This window comes from Pholis gunnellus (assembly GCF_910591455.1).
Source record: "Pholis gunnellus genome assembly, chromosome: 21".
Classification (NCBI taxonomy): Eukaryota; Metazoa; Chordata; class Actinopteri; order Perciformes; family Pholidae; genus Pholis; species Pholis gunnellus.
Window position 1 is genome coordinate 7,508,846 of NC_136548.1, and position 21,806 is coordinate 7,530,651.

General features: G+C 41.5%; 4 protein-coding genes across 4 annotated transcripts; 3 read left to right on the forward strand and 1 right to left on the reverse strand.

The window, feature by feature from the left end:
- The first annotated feature begins 625 nt into the window (after window positions 1-625).
- LOC306712918 (parvalbumin alpha-like) lies at window positions 626-2,918 on the forward strand. The gene is made up of 5 exons (XM_079182395.1): window positions 626-731; window positions 1,253-1,333; window positions 1,839-1,971; window positions 2,248-2,357; window positions 2,475-2,918. The coding sequence occupies exons 2-5, from the start codon at window positions 1,273-1,275 to the stop codon at window positions 2,498-2,500; spliced, it is 330 nt and encodes a 109-aa protein (XP_079038521.1). The 5' UTR covers window positions 626-731; window positions 1,253-1,272; the 3' UTR covers window positions 2,501-2,918.
- A 2,481-nt stretch (window positions 2,919-5,399) lies between these two features.
- pvalb9 (parvalbumin 9) lies at window positions 5,400-9,023 on the forward strand. The gene is made up of 5 exons (XM_079182173.1): window positions 5,400-5,618; window positions 6,609-6,676; window positions 7,440-7,572; window positions 7,954-8,063; window positions 8,745-9,023. Exons 2-5 carry the CDS (start codon window positions 6,616-6,618, stop codon window positions 8,768-8,770), a joined length of 330 nt encoding a protein of 109 aa, XP_079038299.1. The 5' UTR covers window positions 5,400-5,618; window positions 6,609-6,615; the 3' UTR covers window positions 8,771-9,023.
- A 1,299-nt stretch (window positions 9,024-10,322) lies between these two features.
- Window positions 10,323-12,735, reverse strand: LOC306713409 (zinc finger BED domain-containing protein 4-like). The gene is made up of 5 exons (XM_079183084.1): window positions 12,629-12,735; window positions 12,241-12,364; window positions 11,886-12,025; window positions 10,733-11,798; window positions 10,323-10,653 (listed from the first exon to the last, which is right to left on the reverse strand). Exons 1-5 carry the CDS (start codon window positions 12,725-12,727, stop codon window positions 10,328-10,330), a joined length of 1,755 nt encoding a protein of 584 aa, XP_079039210.1. The 5' UTR covers window positions 12,728-12,735; the 3' UTR covers window positions 10,323-10,327.
- Window positions 12,736-12,844: 109 nt separating this feature from the next.
- Window positions 12,845-21,216, forward strand: ccz1 (CCZ1 homolog, vacuolar protein trafficking and biogenesis associated). The gene is made up of 17 exons (XM_079183014.1): window positions 12,845-12,925; window positions 13,784-13,832; window positions 13,937-14,033; window positions 14,144-14,241; window positions 14,569-14,662; window positions 14,753-14,833; window positions 14,928-14,975; window positions 15,115-15,198; window positions 15,812-15,987; window positions 16,557-16,638; window positions 16,983-17,044; window positions 17,873-17,984; window positions 18,258-18,291; window positions 18,495-18,612; window positions 19,588-19,746; window positions 20,462-20,589; window positions 20,713-21,216. Exons 2-17 carry the CDS (start codon window positions 13,819-13,821, stop codon window positions 20,766-20,768), a joined length of 1,443 nt encoding a protein of 480 aa, XP_079039140.1. The 5' UTR covers window positions 12,845-12,925; window positions 13,784-13,818; the 3' UTR covers window positions 20,769-21,216.
- Window positions 21,217-21,806: the final 590 nt, after the last annotated feature.

Below are 21,806 nucleotides of genomic sequence, written 5' to 3' on the forward strand. Positions count from 1 at the left end.
GGGTAGCTTGTGCTTTGCTATAGGCTACATAATCAGAAACAACCTTTTTTTATAAATGATTTCTTCGGCAAAATGAAGATGTAAAGTGACATTTAAAAGGGGCTTTCACACAATGTATTTTATAAACATACCATCCGTCACAATAAAGATGTATTCTAAAAGTCACATTGAAAAGTTGAATGAAAACCTTTACGTTGCTCATGAGAAAAGTGTTGGACGCGTGCTCATATCATGGCTCAGTCTCTGAGGTTCATAACAACAACGTCATTATTAAACATACCTGTCTGACACTCTAGGTAGCTGCAGTAACTCACTCCGTACAAACCAGCTTGACCTGCCCGACAATTTGAATGAACAATATAAGAGTTTTCCTCTCATATGCTCTGCACAGTTTAACTGATCAAAACTACATGGCCGCAGAGTATGTTTCACCCAAATCAGCAGCGTATATTATTAGCCCTATGCAATATCAAGCACTTTTGCATAGGCCCACACAGCCTACCATTTAAGCATCTTCATTTATGTGCATATAAATAGAACAGCTCTGTCTACTGGACACATTTTTCGACCGACTGCTTCGACTGCTTTGCACACAGTGTCTATTACATAGCCTATGCATCATATTTCGGCCGGGTGAAGGTATATAAGCTTGCGAGAGCGGCTGAGGTAGTCACTGCAGTGAGCACATCAACCTGAGACAATCCACTCTAGCTTTTGGAGATATCCCTGAGGTGAGTTGCACTGAGGAGCTGCCGGCCTTTCGGCAAATCTACTGCCTGACTCAGAGAGTGTTTCAGGGCTTCAACTTCATGCAACGGGATACAAATCGAGGAAAGGGCCGCACAGGGCCAGATTCTGAACATCAGAGGCTCAGAGTTGGGCTTTGGACTAACTATGGACCCAAATGGCGGAAAAAAGCTATTTGCCAACCAACCACAGCTGCAAAGGATATTTGATCTTTTGCCTCGGAGGGCTTGGTTTTGGGAGAATTGGACTACCTTTTCTGATCATTTGTGCCTTGTCTTTTGGGGCTGCCAGAGAGGAATACTCACAGAGAGGAACTGTAAAATATATTGCATGATATAATGAAGATTACTGTAGCTCCTTAACTTTGAATGCTGAATCCTGACCGAAAGTGCAGTGAGGGAACTTAACATGCTTTACAGATTCAAAGTGCAACTGCTTAATCCTGTCTGATTTGCTACAGCTGAACTGATGATCTGATGACTTGTCCTCTGCTCTCCTCCCTCAGTTAACAAAACAAACAACAAAATGGCATTAGCAGCATCCCTCAACCAGGCTGACATCACTGCAGCCCTTGCAGCCTGCCATGGTAAACCCCATCACGAACATGACACAGCATTACAGTTTAGGAGAGCCTCGATGATACTTTATCAGACCTGTGATGTCTTACTCACTTGTAGCTGAATGTCCTGCAGCATAATTCACTTGTGCATACAGAATCACATTACAAGAGTATGCAACGAGACACTCAGAAGGTGCTCCTTGCATCTTTGCAGCGTTTATCATTACATGTCCTCTGAAACCCATCATGGGGCTGGATCAATAGTACAGTGAGCATGCAGAATGTGACTTTAATGCCATTTCTGCTTGTCTGAGCACAACGGCTTTATTCCAATTCACCAGTGAAGCTACTGTAAGAAAACATCACCGCTGCAAATTAAGCTCAAATGCTGATTGAGAGTCAGAGCAGAGGAATAGCAACCAACTGCCAGACCTTGAAAACGAAAGGGCCAGTGCAGCTGCAGAGAACACTTCCGTTCCCGGTTTGATAAATCTACAATGTCTGATGTAATCCCTTATCTGTCTCCTCACAGCTGCCGACACTTTCAAGTACAAGGAGTTCTTCGCTAAGGTCGGCCTGTCCGCCAAGAGCGCCGATGACATCAAGAATGCCTTCAAAGTCATTGACCAGGACAAGAGTGGCTTCATTGAGGAGGATGAGCTGAAGTAGGCACCATCTCTTTTAGACTTTCACCTCTTTTTGAAAATTTGGAACCAAATTAAATGAATTTTATGGTGAAATCTTAAATGATACAGAACTAAATACAATAAGAACAACACAGCGAGTAAACGGCTTTGGATATTTTCTGAAATAAGACCTCGACAAAAACCTGAAACCAATCAATTCCTGATCTGGCAGAAGACATAAATAACGACCTATTTCTGGTCGAATGGCATATGTACTGCAATGCTCAGCAATTTCCCTCTGCTTGTCCTCTCCAGACTGTTCCTCCAGAACTTCTCTGCCTCTGCCAGAGCTCTGACCGACGCTGAGACCAAGGCCTTCCTCAAGGCCGGTGACTCTGATGGCGACGGCATGATTGGAATGGATGGTGAGGAAAAAAAGAAGAGCTTTATCTGGAATTAGAACCAGTTCTAAATATATGTGAAGACCTCCAAAGATCTTTAAGCAACACTGAAAATTCTCTCTTTCTGTCTTCTTTCTGCAGAGTTCGCCGCCATGGTCAAGTGCTAAATGAAGAACTGACGAACAGCTTACTTCATTACTCTAAAGGAACAACTTGAGCCAAGACATACTCCTCTCTTCTTCTCTTCTCTCTCGCTCTCTCTCTCTCTTCAACTCTCCACAACAGTTTTATACATTTGACCTTTCCCCCCCGGACCGTAAACAAACTGCTCCCCCCTCCTCCCTCTTCTCTCTCTCTCTCTCTCTCTCTCTCTCTCTCTGGGCCATGCTCACCCCTTTGCTGTCCAGGATGAATGTACCTGACTAAGTGTATAGGGTGGTTGACTTGTGTCTTTCTCTCTCTTTCTCACTCACTTCTGTCCTCGTTTTACTATGTGAGTTTTGCTTACTGTGAGATCAGTGATGATGCACTTTTATGGGAAACGGACAGACGATGAGAAAACAATAAAGGTTCTTTTTCAATAACTTTGACCCTGGTCTTCAATACGGTTGTGATTCCCTAAATCAAAGGAACAAAAAAGAAAGTTTTTTGACAGAAAGCTAAACACAAAAACAGTCAAAGGCATTGGTCTCAACACTGCCATGGCTTCTTAAGTTTTTACACCAAAGAAGATTATTTACATGAGTCTGGGAACAAGAAACACATTTTCTTGCACAGCAGAGCAAGTGATCTAAAACTCTTACATTTAAAATAAAATAAAAAGCCACTGAGGCCACAGCAACCACAGTGACCAGTGACACTAATGCTAAATGATAAGCATTTAGCTAAAATGCTAATCTAATGCAACAGCAGCACAAGTCGGAATAATTCAAAAAGTCACAAGCTAGACTCAATGATATGCACTATATTACCCAATGTGTGCTAACATTAGCCACAATAAGCTACTGGTCATACCAGACCAAGTAAGGCTGTATAGCAGCATAGCCCCTGACTGTGCCTACACATACAGTGAGATGAGATTAAATTCCCTGGCATGTCTTGCTCGAACTAAAGATGGCTCTGCATTGATAGGAAGCAGCCACAAGGTGGTGCCTCTGATCTGTCAGTAGGTCAAGAGGCTTTCACTCGCCTGATGGTTTCACATTGAAAACTTGGGAGACTTGGAAATACAGTGAGTTTGCTTTCTGAGCTTTGCATGAGTGATAGTTCGCTCTTTTACTTTAACACGCTTAACACGCTTCTGAACGAGCTGTCAGTGTTGAGCCAGAGCGTCGCTGCATGTGATTCTTTTAAGAATAATGAGATGTATTCCCTTGGTTCTCGTTACAAAATAAAGCATCCCTCCCCTCTCTGCTGTTGCCATTAGTGCTGACTGGATTCGCAGGAGACGCTGCTGTGTCGGATGGTTTGAAAGGCTTCCCTTTGCACACAACAGCCTCATCGGTTTAGAGTGGCCAGTTGTCATGGTGAGCAAGTACAAACCTTATAAACCCTAAAAACAAAAAACTTCAATCCCCCACCCAACCCCTCATTTTACAGCATGGCTAAATGAAAACCATAATACACTAAACTCACCCAACATCTCAAACTCTATTTATTTCAACTGAATAGTGTTGTATTTGTCCTCTACTGCCACAGAACTAGATGTTTGATGAAGTAGATAGGTTACTTTGTAAAGTTCTGCTCAGGATCAACACGTATTTCCAGTTTGTAAACGTCCTCAACGACTAAAGATCATTTAAAAACAATTATCACACACAGCGATTAGTAGAAAACAGAAGAAATCACAAGGGAATGGAAGCTGGGATCAGAAGACTCCTGAGGTGCGGAGAGAGGACTGAAGACCTGAAGACTTGAGCTCTTATCGTCTGTAAACTCAGGGCAGGACCATAGCCTGGAATTCTAGAGGAAGAAAAGCATGTTGAATTGTGAATCGTCTGCAGAAATAATTACTTAAGGTGGTGGTCAACAGTTTTTGAATCGTCCAAATACTTTATCCTATTGATATTGCTGGTAACTGTACGATAGGCAAAACCTGGGAGTAGCATCTGACTTTTGGTGTCAATGCGGATGGTTTCTATACTGAAACACAACTTATAAACCCCAAGAAAAAAAAATTCAATCCCCCATCCAAGCCCTCATTTTACAGTAAGTCAGGTTAGTTTGTGCATTACAGCATATCTAAATGAAAACTATAATACACTAAACTGACCCAACATCTAAAACTCAAACTATTTCAACTGAATAGTGTTGTATTTATCCTCTACTGAAACAGAAGTAGATGTTTGATGAAGTAGATAGGTTACTTTGTAAAGTTCTGCTCAGGATCAACATGTACTTCCAGTTTTTAAACTTCCTCATATTTAGACATGCAACACAGTTAAATAATCATGCTTGTATTCCGCATACTTATTCCCTGCTCCCTGCTCCCTTTATGTTATTGATGAATCAGCTTGCAGTTGTGTACATTCATGCATTATTGTTGCACATAAATGGGATGAGGAATAATTTTAGAGCATTCCTCTCCCTCTGATGACATCTGTTAGAGATGTGTTAGAGATTGGTAATAGGACACCACATGGGTTCTTTTTAAACTCAGTCAAATACAGAGCCTAAATAGAAAAATAAGCATTAAACCCCTATAACACAATATAGGGCCACAGACAGAAAACGATAAGAATATAATGAACGAAAATAAAAATGCACCCAGTCAGACAGGGTTTTGCCTAGTCCTTATCTTTCACTGACAATCATTGTGTATCAGTGACATAATGTCATATGAGGATAACACTGAGTCCTAAGATGATTTATGACCTGCTGCTCTCATCTGAATTTCGCAGATTATTCACTAAAACCAAAGAGAGAAAGGGGACCTGATTAAATTTGAGATATTTAAGCTTCCACATATGCACCTGCAGAGACAGAGGGTGGGGAGAAATTTAGGAAAGAGTTGATCGGACAAGTTGATGACAGCAAGGGTGAGACAGAAGGAGATATCAGTCAGTGCACAGCAGTTACAAACAGCGCAGGTTAATTGGCAGGTGAGGAACACGAGAAGGGGGCGGCTGGCTGCGGAAACATTTGATCCGCCGACAGGTTGGAAACTGAAGCATCTTTCGGCGTATATAAGACGGAGCCAGCTGTCAGCGGGCACCACAAAGCCTTATCTGCTGCCGCTGCTGCTGCTTTGAACCTGAAGCCGGGGAGGAACCCAAACCAACAGCGGTGAGTCCCACAGATGCACGGGACACACACACACACACACACACACACACACACACACACACACACACACACACACACACACACAGGTGTTGGCCAGGTGTGCTGCTTGCCTCCTCTCGGAACAAGCAGTGGAATCATAGCCTATACTATTTTATTTTTCACTTTTATGCACGTTTTAGAAATGTTTAGCCTCGTGTGAAATTCTACGTTAGCCGACTTTATTTTGCCACCAAATCCTCCAAACTATGGAATAAAAGGAGCTGAGCAATTAATGACTTGATACAAGTTTAACATATTTGGTCAATAATAGGATTTGTTTTCAGCTCACTAAGCATGTGATTCCTATAAGTGATTCCTATAAGGTGATAAACACATATAAAACACTATAGGCATAAAAACACTATTTGAACTTAAATTACTGTACTAAAAATGTTAGGGGTGGCAGGGGGTCAGAACAAGTTACGTATTTTTTTTATTGTTACACAAGCAAGACAAGTCTGACTTTCAGAGCAAGAGAAACCTTTTCTGATGCTAGGTTTATATTTTTTCCTTTATTCTGGCGAAAATGTTTGTCTTTTTAGGAGGATGGACCAAATATTAACAACACTGTCGAGGATTTAAAAAGATATATATATATATATATATATATAAATATATAAGCTTCACCCCCCCTTCCCACCCCAATAACTTGTACAGTCCCTAAGTGCCAAATCTCTTGCACAACTGCCCAATCCAATTAACTAGTTCAAAGAAGTGCAGTGAATAGCTCAGTTATTAAGAGGCCGTGGGGAAATCCAACCAGGACGTTTGCGGGTCTCGGTGATTCTCTACATTTTATTCTGACAACTTGAGCATATTTGCCAAACAATCATGACTTGCGTTTTGATGGGATCATAATATTAACCTAGACACATCTTTAAATACAAAAGTAGGTCAATCCAGCATGACACAAATAATAATACAAATATATTTTCTTTTCTTTGAACATAGGACCAACATGTCGCTCACCTCCATTCTGTCAGCTGAGGCCATTGAAAAGGCTGTCAAGGACTGTGAAGGTAGCATCTCCACACACACACACACACACAGAGAGAGAGAGAGAGAGAGAGAGAGAGAGAGAGAGAGAGAGAGAGACACGCCCTGCCCTATACCAATGCTTGAATCGAAGTTATTTTTCATTTGACTGCGAGCAAGGAAATTATGCAGAATATGAGACTCATCCATGCACTTCGACATTACAGCACCTGAACAGGAGTAACAGCTTTATCTCTCACTAACTAAATAATCCACAATTGATAAATCAACCTGCTCATAATCTGTGTAGCATCCAGTCACTCTCGAATATTCAAAACACTCTCCGGCTAAATCGTCTCTACGGCTGCATTGTTTTCAATATTCTACAGTATCCTCTCCACTAAATGTTTATCCAGCTTTCACTGAATTTGAAAAGGTTTTCAATCATCTTGTCTGTTTTAGCGGAGGCATGTGCCTACTGGACTTAAAGGATAAAGACAGGGGTGGAAAATCTCCCACCTGGACAGCAGCCACATGCTGTTTTAATCTCCACATCAGCTCCCAACTTGCTGAACCTCGCGGGTCAGCCCTAACCCTATTTTTACTTCAGTTCTTATCTGTGCGTGTGTGTGTGTGCGTGTGTGTGTGTGCGTGTGTGTGTGTGCGTGTGTGTGTGTGCGTGTGTGTGTGTGTGTGTGTGTGTGTGTGTGTGTGTGTGTGTGCGTGTGTGTGTGTGCGTGTGTGTGTGTGTGTGCGTGTGTGTGTGTGCGTGCGTGTGTGTGTGTGCGTGTGTGTGTGTGTTTCCAGCTCCGGACTCATTCTGCTACAAAAAGTTCTTCCAGCTGTGTGGCCTGTCCTCAAAGACACCCCAGGAAGTCAAAGATGTCTTCAAGATCCTCGATGAGGACAACAGCGGCTTCATCGAGGAGTCTGAGCTCAAGTGTGTGAGACAATGACCGGATGTATAATTGTTCTCTGTGAGACATGATAAATCTAAAACTTTGATGCCTTTACCCGCATATACATTATCCTGATGCTGATGCTGTAATTATTTTGTACCTTGAGTCACTGTAAACACAGTAATGCACTGGAAACAATCAAATATTGGTGGTAGTAGTATTGTATGGCACCATTGAGCCGCCTCGTGATAATCTGTTAATGGGCAAAGTGTTGTTATTGCCTTTGTGTTTTATAATTCCATCTGAGGATCGGCCCGAGCCGTGCAATTTAGGAATTGGTGCATTTATGTGCTTATTAAAGCGCACAATTGACTCTAATAATTACACCACATATACTTGTGTGTGTGTGTGTGTGTGACTAGGTACTTCCTGCAGCGATTTGTCCCCGGGGCACGGACACTGAGCGAGGCAGAAACTAAGAGTTTCATAACAGGGGCTGATGATGACAGTGACGGCAGAATTGGAGCAGATGGTCGGTATCTAATTTCTCACATTGTGTTTGTACAAACTCATGATGTAGGCAGAAATGATCTGAGAACACTTTCAACTTACTTACTTAGAAGGTTTCTACCTTGGTGATTTCTTCAGCATGTTCACTCAATTTTGAAATGTTTAATTCTAATGCAATTCAAGGTTTTCTCCTGAAACACTGTTGGACCTGTACTGAGGTTTAACTCAGTGGATCATGCGGTTTAGATTTTGAGCGATTTGCTCCTGATGTTAAAAAAGTTTTGTATTGAATGTCGTCTCTGTGCCGTTCCTCAGGCTTCTTTACTTGCAGTAAACAAAGGACTGACTATTAAAAATAACAGCAACAACTTGAACATTTTTACTGTTGAGGTTCGGTCGAATCCATCTTTTGAGCTCAGAGTTGACATAAAATGTTTCCTTCGATGTTCATTTGCAGCAGAGAGTACTTGAAATGGTACAGTATTTTGAGGATCTTTGTTTAACCATGTTGTTTCAAGTCAGTCATCCGCATTGACACCAAAAGTCATAGCGTCCAGATGCTACTCCCAGTTTTTGCCTATCGTCCAGTTACCAGCAATATCAATAGGATAAAGGATTTGGACGATTCAAAAACTGTTGACCACCACCTTAAGTAATTATTTCTGCAGATGATTCGCAATTCAACATGCTTTTCTTCCTCTAGAATTCCAGGCTATGGTCCTGCCCTGAGTTTACAGACGATAAGAGCTCAAGCCTTCAGGTCTTCAGTCCTCTCTCCGCACCTCAGGAGTCTTCTGATCCCAGCTTCCATTCCCTTGTGATTTCTTCTGTTTTCTACTAATCACTGTGTGTGATAATTGTTTTTAAATGACCTTTTGTCCATTTAAACACAACAGGCTTTTCATGTGTCTTTCCTACGGGTACTTCTATGTCTTCTACTCTGTGCACATCTGTCAACGAATGAGATGAATAAACATGTGGAAACACAGATCACGTCTTTGTACTTATGTCCTCTGAGATTAATTAGTATGGGTAAACAAATGCTCTAAAATGATTCCTGATTCCATTTATGTGCAACAATAATGCATGAATGTACACAACTGCAAGCTGATTCATCAATAACATAAAGGGAGCAGGGAGCAGGGAATAAGTATGCGAAATACAAGCATGATTATTTAACAGTGTTGCATGTCTAAATATGAGGACGTTTAAAAACTGGAAATACGTGTTGATCCTGAGCCGAACTTTACAAAGTAACCTATCTACTTCATCAAACATCTACTTCTCTGGCAGTAGAGGACACATACAACACTATTCAGTTGAAATAAATAGAGTTTGAGATGTTGGGTGAGTTTAGTGTATTATGTATTATATTTTGATATAAAGTTGCTAACAAATTACAATTATAAACAAAAAATCATCACTTCATTGAACACAGACAAGAGAAGATGTAGTTTAGAGACAAACATACGTGCAGACTCATTATTCATAGATCATCTAGCAAAATGTTTACAGTTTAGCTATTTGAATTTAGTATAAGTTTAGTTAGGCTTTAAATAATTACATTTGTTTATAAATAAAATATATGAAACATAAATTGGGATGATGTGAAAGTGTTTGTGTCGGTATGGAGGAACTTCTTTCTTAATTGAAGTTAACAGCGTCATTATAATCTTTACAAAATATATCTTCAAAAACCTGAATGATATCTAATACGAGACTCAGCTTTAAACAAATATGAATGTATTATTAACCCACACCATTGCACATTCAAAAGTGCTTTCGATATCCCAGAAGTTACTCAACTTCGCAGTATGGAGTAGGAACCTTTATTTGTCCTGACATCGATTGTACACGAACAGTTGAACTTGTGACACCGCGCTGTCAAAAGCAGGAAGTTAAACATGTAAAGTATTATGCGGCATCTCCATGGGCATCTCCTCTTACTGATCTCATTTCCTTATTTTAATTTAGGCACTTTCTAACCAGGAGCACCTGGAAGTAGTGATGGGACGATGATACCTCAAGGAGTGTATTGACACACTAAACAAACTGTGTCGGCACTGTATTGATACTGTGTTGGTCACCCAATAGTGACCCCTGCAGTAGTTATAAAATCATTGCAGGTAAAGAAAGTCCTTGTTCGTGTAAATGCTAAAACTGAGTTGGTATGTAAAATATAGCAAATTAGAGTAAAAATTCAGAGTTACAATTTTGTAACTTATGTGCACATTTGTCAACTTAACTGTTAAATCATATGAAATAAAAGACAAAAAAGTGATCAGTTCATGAATTTTTATTGAGAAACAAAAGTTTTTCGAGTGTCTTTGCTCCAAGGCGATTTCTCCTCTTACACACCAGCTCCCCAGCCTTGGAAAATACTCTTTCGCATGGTACAGACGATGATGGTGTGCAGAGAGTTTTAAGTGCAAGTTGATGAAGATGTGGGTATATGTTCTGGTTCCATTTCCAATATTGCAAAGGATCTTGGTTTCTGGGTGTGTTTGTTTCTGCCAGGTAGCGTTGGACTTCAATAATGGAGTCAGCTGTTGCGTTCCTCGTCTTCTGGGTCTCTGCAACCTCCATATCGAAAGTCTTCCAGAGATTGTGCCCTAAAAAAATAGTCAATCATTACTTCATTATCACATGATAAATCATATCACAAAGTGCCACAAAAATGTATTTTCATACCTGAACTGGGTTCTGACCCATGTGAAGAGCTAGGCTCTCCTTCTCTTGGGTCAGGCTCTTGGCTCCTCATTTCTTCTGCACATTCTGACTGCAGTCTCTTCACCGCTTCACTTGCCTTTTGCTGACTAACAAATCCATTCTTTTTAAATCTGGGATCTAACAGAGTTGCCAGAGTCATCACACTGAGAGATTCTATGCCGCAAATAGCGTCAGTTAGCCGCTTCCTCAGGTTTTCAGCCAGTTGCTGAGCAGCTGTTTGTGTCACTGTTGTGGCCTGACGTTGAAGCTCAATGTGGAGCATTCTCATCATGGGAATGACCTTCGACCCAGAGACCCTTTTTTCCTCAGACAGTTCTCTTGTAGCTTGGTCAAAAGGAACAAGAACCCTGAGCATCTCTTCAATGATCTGACATTCTTCTGGAGTCAGTGGAGTGATGCCAGGTTTTAATAAGGCCAGTGACACCCAGACTGCCTCCTTCTGCTCAGTCATTCTTTCAAACATTTGGTAGGTACTGTTCCATCGTGTTGGCACCTCGTTTATTAATTTATGGCCCGGTGTTCCCAGCTGTTGCTGTATTTGAGTGAGCTTCTCTTTAGCAGTCACGCTCGATCGAAAGTATGTCACAATGTGTCGTGTTTTGTTGCGTATTTCAGTCATTGTTGGGATTTGATCACATGATTTTCTCACAATTAAATTCAGGGAATGGGCTATACAAATGGTATGCCGTATTTGCAGCATTCGAGCACATGCAGTCATGTTTGCTGCTGCATCAGTGACAAGACACCTGACCTTTCCTGCTATGCCCCACTCCTCCATGAGGCTCCTTTTAACCGTGGCAATGTTTTCTGCAGTGTGTTTCTGAGGAAAATGCTGCACTGCCAAGACTGATGAATGGAGTTCATGGCTTTCTTTGTCCACATAGTGGCCAGTAACAGCTAGATATGCCTCCATATTCATGGACGTCCACATATCAGCTGTTAAAGTAACAGCAACAGCACTCTGGAGGTCCTTTTTGGTTTTCTCCTTCTCCTCCTCATATCTCTGGCTCACCAAGTCCTTGATGGTCTGAAAATAACCATACAAATACTGTTACACCAATAAAATATAGTTATATAGTTAGTACAAACATATAATTAAAATTCTTAAACATACCTTCCTGCTGGGTAGAGCATACGAGGGTACAATAAGCTTCAGGAGCTCCCTGAATCCCTCATTTTCAACAAAGCTGAGTGGCTGACAGTCTTTGATGATCATATTGACCACTGCCTCATCCACTGCTTGCTTGTTAGGAACTGCAAGCCAAAAGGAACTATTTTGTCAAAAGCTTAATAAAAGGACTGTAATTCTTACAAACAATATCAAATAGACATAAGACGACATGGTGGTGTAGTGGTTAGCACTGTCGCCTCACAGCAAGAGGGTTGGAGGTTCGATACCAGGCCTGGAGCCTGTCGTTTTGCATGCATGTTTTTTTTTAGCACAATTTTTAGAGAGAATTTTAACATACCTGGGGTACTCTCACGAGTATCTGCCAATTCTTCATTGCCATGCCGAGCTCTATAATGCCTCAGCATTGATGAAGTGCTCTTATTGATATAAGATAGCTCTGTGGAGCAGAGCCGACACTTCACCTACAATAACATAAAAAGTTAATTTATCTGAAAACAATTCAAACCTCTTACCAGAACATTGCATTCACTTGTTAAACAAAATAGACACCCTATCTCATGATTACGAGATCAGGATCTCATAATTACATGATGACATGAATAAAGCAACTGTAAGGCTCTTTAACTGACTATCATATGAATCACAGGTCATTCACTTGATAAACTGATAAAGTGATTGCAATGCGCCACCGTAAAAAATAGTATATAAAGGAGAAAAAGATTTACCTTGTTTGGCGTCACGAGATCAAAATTATTCCACACCGGGGAAAACTTCCTAGGACGATCCATGATCAAGCAAAACTCCATCCGACAAACCCACGACATGTTGATACAGTTTGTTTCCTGATAAACACACTTTGGCGCGGCACATCCAAACGACACAGTTCCTGTATCGGTCACGTGATTCTTTCTTAAAGCAATACACGCACCGATACGAGGTTTCCCTCTTGAGCTCTCGGCACAGTGCTGATGCACCAGTGTCGCTCGTCCCATCACTACCTGGAAGTGTTCGCGCTCTGTAAGGTGAGTGTGACCGTCGTGTTATTCTTCCACCGTCGCGCTTCACTCAGTTTTCCTCCGCCTGGAACACAACTCCACAGCTAGCAGAGACAGCTAGCAGTTAGCTAGCTAACTAGCTGCTCAAACTGACTTAACGTCGTGCTTCTTAACGTACAGAGCCACTGTACCGAAGGAGAAGCTTAATGCACGTTAAGGTTTTAACGTTACACTCAACACCATGCTACCTTCAGAGGGTTGTTGTGGTTACCTGACACTTTGGTAGTTTGTTGGATCGGTAAAACAGAAATATTGCACATTCATTCATAAATCCTCGAGGAGCCTGAAGGAGAATGAGTACGTTACCCATGGTGCATGCATTTTACTGCTGACAGTTAACATCACATTCCGTTTCCAGTGAAACTAATGCATTACAATACAACAGCCCTGCAGTAATAACTCCTACACCTTCATGAAGGTTGTGTCTAATTTTTTGTTTTACATTCAACTTTTATGTCCACATTTTGGGCCATAGTTTGTGATGCAAATGATCAGTGCATCCCTAGTCCAGGTGGCTCAGTGGGGAGAGCGGGTTGGCCTTTTAACCCCAATGTTGGCGGTTCGATCTCCGGCTCAAACTGTCTTAGCACGTTGAAGTGTCCTTGAGCAAGGCACTGGCTGCTCCTAACATAATTAAGGATGTGTTGAATGCAGAGTGTGAGTGTATGTATACAGCAAAGGTAATGAAGTGTTGTTGTTTTGTTTTTATCCCTAGTATAAATGTCTTCTGTACTGTGTGTGTGTGTGTGGACCCTTGAGAAGTCAATGATTATTATCTCTAGATTTGTCATGTAGTAATGTGATTTACTTGTCTTCATTCTGCAGGCACACGGCATGCAAACCACCGGCGCGTTCCACTAATGCTGATGATTAGGTAAAGCGGACGCGTTTGTGTTGATGCAGTAATATATCTCGAGGTCTTTCAGCTTCTAGCTGTGTTATCTGCTTCTGTCAACTTCCTCTTTGTGTCCGTTACAGTCCCAGAATGGCCTCAGGAATGCAAGAGAAACAGTACACAGCATCCCTGCTCAATTTCTTCGTTTACAACCCCTCATTTGGGCAAAAGGAAGGAGAGGTGAGGAGGATTCCCTCGATGACGATAGTTGATTGAATCACTTCATTCTGGTAATCAGGAAAGCATTTCGGTGGTGTAAATTGCTAATTCAAGATGTTTGTTTTTTTTAGGAAGAGAAGAAGATCTTGTTTTATCACCCAAGTGATGTGGAGAAGAATGAGAAGATCAGAAATGTGGGCCTTTGTGAGGCCATTGTTCAGTTCACAAGGTAAAGAGTTCCGTTCTGTACTTGCAACAGAAGCCGAGTAAAGCTGGAGCAGCATTGTCCCAAACATCCTGAGTGGATTTCAATGTTTATTTAGCATCCTGGCATCTTGTCAAGACTTGAGTGGATTTAAAAATGGCGTCGTTTGATTGTCTGTGTTCAAGAAAACTGAAAGGAAAGTTCTATTTCTCTGAACCTGAGGTATAACAGAATAGGGAAATGTCGCAATAAGTGGTCAGACACACACTGATGCATATCTAATGTCTGTAAAAGCTCTTGTTTTGGGTGTGTCTCCTTTTGTTTTCACGGTCATGTCTTCTACCTTTTCAGGACTTTCTGTCCAACAAAACCAGCTAAATCCCTGCACACGCAGAAGAACCGGCAGTTTTTCTTTGAGGCCGAGGACAATTTCTGGATAGTCATGGTATCTCAAAGGCTTCCGTGTACATTATTTGTTCAGTATTCACTCTGTTTGTCCTGAGATTTTGTTTAGCTAATCAAATTCATTCCTCAGGTGGTTCGAAACCCAATGATTGAGAAACCAAACAAAGATGGTAAACCTCCCACAGTAGAATATCAGGAAGAGGAAGTACTTGTGAGTACCGAGAGATACTCATCAACATCTGTATTTCTTTCATTGTATATCATCAGGTTAAAGTTGTACTTAACATGCCCTCTTGCCTCTGTAGGACACTGTTTATGGTGCAGTGGTGCGGCAATGCTACAGTATGTACAAGGTGAGTTTCAGGATGTTTTGGAATCTGTCTACAACGTTGTTCTTTTGCATTTTTCCTCTTCTTCTAAAAGCTGCACCCAGACTCTTGATAATGCCAAAAGAGTCGTCTCGTAACAGCGATTACTCTCCTTGTGCTGCAGCTCTTCAACGGTACGTTTGGCAGAGCAATGGAAGCCGGCGGAGTGGAGCTGCTAATTCAGAAGCTTGACAAGTTCTTCTACAGGGTAAAAAGCTCATCCGTCCAAAAACATCTTTTCTTTTCTAAGCGGATGTGTTTTCTCTTTACATGTCTAGTGTAATATGCTAAAATATTCATTTAAATGTATGCGCACATAGTTAATAATAATAACCACAAACTCTATTTGATTTGCACCTTTCATACAAGAAATTAAGAAGAAGAAGAAAATAATAATAATTTATTATTATTTGTCTACATTAGCTGCCTTTGCCTCATGCAACGGTCATTGCCGGAGCGACTCATCTTTAAGCATTAACGCTTATGTAAAAGTATAAAAAATTAATTTCTAATTAAGGAACACCCTTCTTAAGTTAACACAGGCTTCCCTCCTCACCATGTAACCCAAAGACGGAGAGAAAAAGAGAGGCTGTGGTGTGGGGTGTCAGAGGTTGAATGTCAGGATGATGCAAGCGTCTCCACAGAGCATCAGTCGCAGCGTTTCTTATTCCTCTGTCTTTATTGCGCTGTAAGCCAGCCCGTTATAGGTGGGTAAACTAACCCCTTTCTCCTTTCCTTCTCCTCTGTCTCTGGGCTGTCTCCCGTTTTTTTTTTTTTTTTTTTTTCTCTCGGTGTGTTCGTGCACCTGCGGGCGTTTCCAGTATCTGCAGACTCTCCACTTGCAGTCCTGCGACTTGCTGGACGTATTCGGAGGCATCAGCTTCTTCCCACTGGACAAGATGACCTATCTGAAGATCCAGTCCTTCGTCAACAGAGTGGAGGAGAGCCTAAGCCTGATCAAATACACAGCCTTCCTGTATAACGACCAGCTTATCTGGTACAGACTGAACACTTGTTGAACCTATGTGTGTGTGTGTTTGGGTGTTTGTCCCCCTGGATGTGTTATTGTAGGGCACAAACTTGTACAACCCTGCACATATTTGCAACCACACACCAATGTAAAATCCCAGCTTTGATATCTACAAACAGATCAGGGCACGCTGGATAAACAGAGGTGGCTTTAAACGCCACCTGTTAGCCTCTTTTGGTTAATGTGCCACATGACACGTCGTTGCCTTTTTAATTGTGCTGACGGCTGGGTGGGTGAGCACGGGGGGGGGGATTACGTGATTCCTAATGAAATGACTCGAGAGCAGCGTGACCTTTCATCGTGAACCGTCACTGGCCGTTTAATTATTGTCCAAATTAAGCGGTGTTGCTCTGGAGTATTCATTAAAGCGTAATTACAGCCAGGAGACACTCGCCTCATGATGCATAACACAATTGACAGCACACACACACACACACACACACAAAATGTACACAGCCACACATTTTGTTGTGCGTTTTAGCAGGGTGTGTGGTATAATGCTGCTGCTGTTGTTGTTGTTGTTGTTGGGTCTGCAGGAGCGGACTGGAACAAGATGATATGAGGATCTTGTACAAGTACCTGACCACCTCGCTGTTCCCCAGACACTCTGAACCAGAGGTGAGTGAATAGCTTTAGGGAGACAAATTGAGGACGAAATGAAAGAAACAAAGGATTAGAGGGCGTTTTTGTAGGATGAAGAAAAGAGGCTAACTGCTTCTAGAAAACCATTATAAAGCTTATCTCTTATAACAACATGACCATCTTGGCAATGATGGCGTGTGCCCTCTAATATGCGTCTCCTTGATACAAGAACGTCATGTGGCTTTTAGTATTTATGACCCAGACTGACCTGAATATGAACTCTGAATATCACTTTCAAAGCCATGCCGCTCATTTTCACTCGAACCCTTCCTCCCCTCCTCCTCCTCCTCCCCCTCCTCCTTCTATCTGTCGTCTTTCAGTTGGCTGGCAGGGACTCTCCTCTGAGGCCGGAGGTCGCAGGGAATCTGTTGCACTATGGGAGGTGAGTCTGTTTCTGCAAACACACACTTCCTCTGCAGAGGGTAGGATAAAAAAAGACATGTATGGATTCTCTTTAAATGTCTGTGGATGTGTGCATAATGTTATGTAAGCGTTCACATACGCTTCGGTGTCTGTGTGCCAGCTTCATTTGTTTTGAAACACTTGACAGTAATGAGGTTTCCTTCCAGTCAACCAAATTATTTAAGGAGAACACTCCCTTGGCTAACACTTGTTTAAGCAAAAGAGCTGGACGACCGCCGCCGCTTCAGGGTTAAAATCCACTTTGATTCAGTTCCAGTACACATATGTAACAAGGGAGAGTGAGCTCAGGTGTTTGCTGTCTGACAACTTGCGTCTGCATAATGTCTGAAGTAACTAGTTTCTGAAGGTGAAGTGAAGACGCTGCAGTAGTCCGAGTCTGACTCCTGGTGCCCTGTCATGGGATAAGAAACGCAGATTTGAATGCTCTAACTGGATGACACACCAGATTATAAAGAGTATTTGATAAGGGACAGAAAAAAACAGTTACAACTAGTAACTCGCAGTAAAGTAAGATTTAAAAGACCCATGCAGGCAAAGCTACACAGGAGAGGAGCAAGTAACAACACATGAATGGTTCATGTTAAGTGGCATATTTGGAATCACGTGCATCAACAGCACAACAATGGATTCCTTGTTCCGTTTTGTGATCTTATCTTTTGGATCAGTCATGAAGAAGTGAGGGGGTCAGCGGCTTCCGGTCCATTTTTAGTCTTGTTTTTATCAGGTTTGACTTCCACAGATGTTCTTTGAATATTAACCCAGCCTCTGTCCCCTCCGTCCTCTCCAGGTTTCTGACCGGACCTACTAATCTCAAAGATCCAGAGGCCAAATTCCGATTTCCTAAAATATTTGTCAGCACAGAGGACGGCTATGAGGAGCTGCATCTGATTGTGTATAAGGTAAGGAAGAGTAAATGCGATCAGACCGACTTCAGGCTTAATCATTCATACAGGAGGGTTTTTTTAATGTATTAAAGTAGAATGAAAGTTGTTGTTCATTTCTTTTTTTTTAGAATGATTTTTATAATCTGTGATTTGTATTCCACTGCTCTATCAAACGATATGGATTTTTTTTAAGGATTAGACGGCTACATTTTTAAAATGATGAAGTACGTCCCACGTTGCTCATCATCACGTTAATGTAATTTCTAACCTGTGTGACCTTGATTCCAGGCGATGAGCGCCGCAGCTTGTTTCATGATCAGTGGTAAGTGTGCACCGTCACCCACCTGCTGTTCTGACGGTTAACATTCACTTCAACTCTCCTGGTTGATGTCTAAAAACTAAGTGCTTGTATTTTTGGTGTTTTTTTTTTTACTATGTAGGCCGTTTTACTGTTCATTTAAAGCTAAAATATGATTTTTATTTTTTCAGCTCATGTCCCATAATGCCTGACTTTCTTCTTTCCAGCCTCTGTGGAGCTGACGAGGGACTTCTGCGAACAGCTGGACGGCTTGGTGGGCCCTCAGCTCACTCTGCTGGCATCTGACATATGTGAACAGTTCACAGTCAACCGCAGGATATCGGGGTCAGTTGAGAATCCACCACTGTCCTAATTAACAATTTACCACCGTCTGAAGAGGCCTTTGTCTTTGAGGGATACGGTCCGTCTTTTAACCGTTCTTGATTTAAATTGGTTTACCTCATTTACATCATTGACGACACTAGACAAGCTTTTAAAGCTTGAATTGATTACAGGAGCGTCAATCAATTAATCATTTTAGCGCTACGTCATATACAGACGAAAACCGCAATGCCATTTAAACTATCAGCATCATCTTGATCGTTGAAAACATTTATCGCCGTCATCAAAAGTGTAGTGTTGCAATTTATTACATTAGCCATGTTGTTTTGGCGTCAGTCTACAGTCAACCTTTTGCATTGAGTCTGCCTAGCTGGCCGCGTAGAGGAGACTCTGATATCTCTGGATATTGTCGGGGAACTACTTGGAGGTAACTCGAGCAGCAGAGCTTTAAAGACCGGCATCCTGGCTCACTCTCCTTTAACCCCAGCAGTTAGATTCGTCCTCGTCTGTAATCCAAGACCGGGCAATTTGATGGGCTCCATTTTTTTTTAAATCACCGTAGTGAAAAATCCACTGAATAAATAATGCCGTCCCGAATTCCTCCGTCGTCATTGAGGTCTGTGTCCTGATTTGGCCCGGTGTAACTGTAGATAATTAGAGGCAGCATATATAAGACACTGTTGTACGCCCTGTTTGAATATTTACCCACACTTCTCCAGCGATGCAATCACAGTACCGCTGTGTGGTAATAACCGTGTCCTCGGCTCACTTTGACGTGAGTGGAGTAGGCTTAACTTAAAAGCACAACTTGCCTTTTATTGGATGTTATCATCCAAAGTGGTTTGGCTTACTGTATCATCTATTAATAATGTTTGTGTTCCCCAGAGACACCCAGCGGGTCAAATAACTTTGAAAGGATTGTGTGGGCCCAGAAGTGGCCGAAGGCGCTGATTTTTTATTTATTTTGTGTCCATTCAGCCCAGAGAAGGAGCCCCAGTTTAAATTCATCTACTTCAACCACATGAACCTGGCGGAGAAGAGCACCATCCACATGAGGAAGACTGCCAGCGTTTGCCTCACGTCTGTCCACCCGGACCTCATGAAGATCCTGGGAGACATCAACTGTGACTTCGCCAGGTACAGCAGAGAACATTGGCTTTGTTAAGCTGCGTCTCTTTCATCTTGAGCGAATGCCTCCAGACATTTGTTCAAACATTTTTACAGTGACTGGCCACCAATCATCATCATCCTCCTCCTCCAAGCAGAAACCCAATAGTAGAACTAAAACTCTCTTCAGCTCTGAACGTCAGCTGTGCAGAGTTTTTCAGATTTCACAAACCCAGGAAAGAAAATATGTGAAAACTACAAACTCTCTCGCGGAGATATCAGCACATCTGTGTTATTTTACGTGTGACGCTCCCGGTGTCTTCTTCAACTCGCTCCGTTTTGAAGCGGTCATGAGACTGTAGTCATGTGAGAAGTGTGAGGGACAGTGGCATAGACGATTAAAGCAATTATGCCAGTATCGCTATCAGTTCCTCTTTTAGTGCAGATGTTGTGTAGCTGCTGCTTGTCGGCACACTCAAAACATGATCACGGTGCTATTTGTGTCATTAAATATCAAAAATGTAAGTCATTTTGTGTGTTTCTAATAAGAAATTACACTTCTTAGTATTTTAACTTAGAACATGTGTGTCATTTCTGACACGCAAATGTTAAATTGTATGACTTGTTTTTATGGAATTTTGTGGTCTGTGTTTTTGCAGCTGCCCTCAAATACAAGGAACCTACTGTAACTGTGGTAGCTGCCTTTTTATTTGATGGTGCTTTGTTTTTTCTATTTTGCTCCCAGGGTTGACGAGGACGAAGAAATCATCGTAAAGGCGATGACAGACTACTGGGTAGTCGGCAAGAAGTCGGACCAGAGACAACTGTATGTGATCCTGAATCAGAAGAACGCCAACCTGATCGAAGTAAACGGTATGTCTGCACCGCCTGGCGATGAGTACATCTGTGTCATTACCGTCCACCACTGTAGACGGTCTGCCTTGATGCTTAATCTCTTCTTCACCCTTAATGCCCTTTGTCTCTTCTCCTCCACAGAGGAGGTTAAGAGGCTTTGTGCGACGCAGTTCAACAACATCTTCTTTTTGGACTGATGGAGCCGTCAGACGGAGACCGTTTTCACCACACTAAACACTGTCAGTGTTGCAGGGTATCATGACAGCATCAGCGTAATGCAATAATTGCATTGTAAAATTAAAAACAAAAACAAATTCAAAGCTTTGTAACTAAGTTTGTTTTTAATTTAACCTATACAATTGTAATTTTCTCTTGTAATTAAATGTAAATCCAGATTTTTACTGTACATTTACTTTATTTTCTTTCATTTTCTTTGTACATACTTGTAGGGTTTAGTTGGCTGGTAATTTGGATATCTTTCAAAACAAAATGTTTTTCTTTTCTTTTTTTTTTTTTAATGAACACATCATGACAATGTTTAAAATTAATTTATAAACTGACATGCACAGAACAGTTTACTGCAGGTTCCTTTGATGATCAGTCATAGTTTTAAAATAAGATGTCATCATGTCAAAAGTGTTGTGGTTTGCAAACAACTGTGCTATCTTTAAATAAATTAAGGAGTAATTTTACTTGGTGTAAGATAGTTGTTGTTTTTTTGGTTGAAGATGCTCAAAAAGTAAAACCTTTGGGCAGCCTTTTAAACGGCAACATCAGAAATCATTTATTAAACAGTTGGACAGCTTCCATTTACTTGCACAACATTTGTAAAGCTGCTTTTATTGTGGGATTCTTTTGAAGGAATTGTACCTTTTTTAGTGCTTTTATATCAATCATTTCTGCATCTAAAACGGGCAAACAACCAAAGAATTAATTTGAGGATTTACTTAAAATGTTTAAAACTTCGGGCATTGGAAAATATTAACTGTTTCATGGCCTCGATTGAATACTTTTGTGGGAGCCCAGTATTCTGAGATACAGACAGGATTAAACTCTTTAATTATCTCGTCACACTCCAGACCAATGGATGTCATCGACTCCTAAAATGGTTACCACAAAAAAAAAAAAATGTATCCGAAGAAGAAGAAGAAAAAGAACCAATCAGTGATCACCAACCCAGTCGATTTGCAGCCAATCCGCGTCACCGTAGTTAAAATTCAAAAAGTCCCCCGCCA